The sequence below is a fragment of the Buceros rhinoceros genome, unplaced genomic scaffold (genome assembly GCF_000710305.1).
Source record: "Buceros rhinoceros silvestris isolate BGI_N320 unplaced genomic scaffold, ASM71030v1 scaffold15642, whole genome shotgun sequence".
Classification (NCBI taxonomy): domain Eukaryota; kingdom Metazoa; phylum Chordata; class Aves; order Bucerotiformes; family Bucerotidae; genus Buceros; species Buceros rhinoceros.
This window is the reverse complement of record NW_010398449.1, coordinates 11,542-12,847: the sequence shown is the minus strand read 5'-3', so window position 1 is coordinate 12,847 and position 1,306 is coordinate 11,542. Positions and strand designations below refer to the sequence as shown.

At 59.5% G+C, this 1,306-nt stretch overlaps 1 protein-coding gene across 1 annotated transcript in view; it reads right to left on the bottom strand.

Annotated features, from left to right (window-relative positions):
- Positions 1-867, bottom strand: part of LOC104488999 (C-C chemokine receptor type 8-like) — a 6,468-nt gene extending 5,601 nt beyond the window's left edge. Inside the window, exon 1 of the mRNA XM_010131112.1 lies at positions 658-867. Coding sequence (XP_010129414.1) covers positions 658-867 — 210 coding nt within the window. The remainder of the gene's footprint in view (positions 1-657) is intronic.
- Positions 868-1,306: the final 439 nt, after the last annotated feature.

Here is a 1,306-nt window from a genome sequence, read left to right as displayed (position 1 = left end):
GCCCCGACCGGCCGCCGTCTCAAACGGGCATCTGCACCGCATTGTCCTGCCTCTCGTGTCTTCCCTCCGGCCTCTGCCCTCGCCAGTGGGGACAGAAGGAGGCTTTGCTGGGTGACACACACCTCCCACGCTGCTGTGGGCGAGAGGAGGTGTGAGGAGAGGTCGGCAGCATCGCTGATAAATCTGTACCGGAGCCGCGGGTAAACAGGAAGCTGCCAAACAGCTTTGTTCTTTTTCTTGGTTTTTTAGGTTCTTTCGGTCTGGTTTTCATAGCTGTTTTTTTTTTCGCTTACTTCATCTCAGGAAACACATTTTTCTGCCTCATCTTGCAGGAAATGTGCAAGATACAAAGTGTTGAAAACCTCAAGGTTAGCTCGACCACTGTGCCAGGGTGGTGAGTCAAAGGGCATGGCAACAAGGGCCTGGCAACTGCGCTGGCTGGAGCTGGCAGCCCACAGGGCAAGCCCACGATGGAGAAAGACAAGCTAAAGAATTGGATCCTGCAGAGTACAGACACTTACACACTCTTCTGCTATGGTCAGATGTTGCAAGTCAGGGGGCTTTTCAGTCTCAGAAAGAGCTTTCAAACCTTTCTTGGCCAGAGGGCAGGGGCAAAGCTCTTTCCAGAGCTGCAGCACAAGGCTCTTGGGAACTCACTTGCACCATCAGAGACCCACCAGGGAGCCTGCTGTCCACCCGCGGCACGTCCACCACCCACGGCACGTCCACCACCCACAGCACGTCCAACACCCACAGCACGTCCACCATCCCCGGCACATCCACCATCCCCGGCACATCCACCACCCACGGCACGTCCACCACCCACGGCACGTCCACCACCCACAGCACGTCCACCATCCCCGGCATGTCCACCACCCACGGCAGGTCCACCGTCCATGCCGCTGCAAACAAGTGCCACCAGGCTGTTCCCGTGTGCCGGAGCTGGCTGGGTAGAGGGAAGGCCACGTGTGTTCAGCTCCTGAGATGGACCCAGCCCATAGCCGGGACACAACAGGAGCAAGCAGGAGACAGGCTGCACTGCCACTGAGCGATACCCTGGGCATGCCCTGGGCTGCAGGCAGCGGGGCAGGTACCAGACCTGCAGGGCTCAACGCTCAGCGTGTTCAAACTCGCTCCTCATCTTGCACGGTGCTGCTTACAGGGAGACTGGCCAGGGAGAAGCTGTGGAGGGCAGAGTGGGGGCGACTGGAATTCCACCCCCAGCCCCAAGCCCGGGGTTCTGGGGCTGCAAGGGTGCCTTCGGCTGCAGCCTGGCTGACCTCGTGCTGCCGGGAAGGAGTTTGCT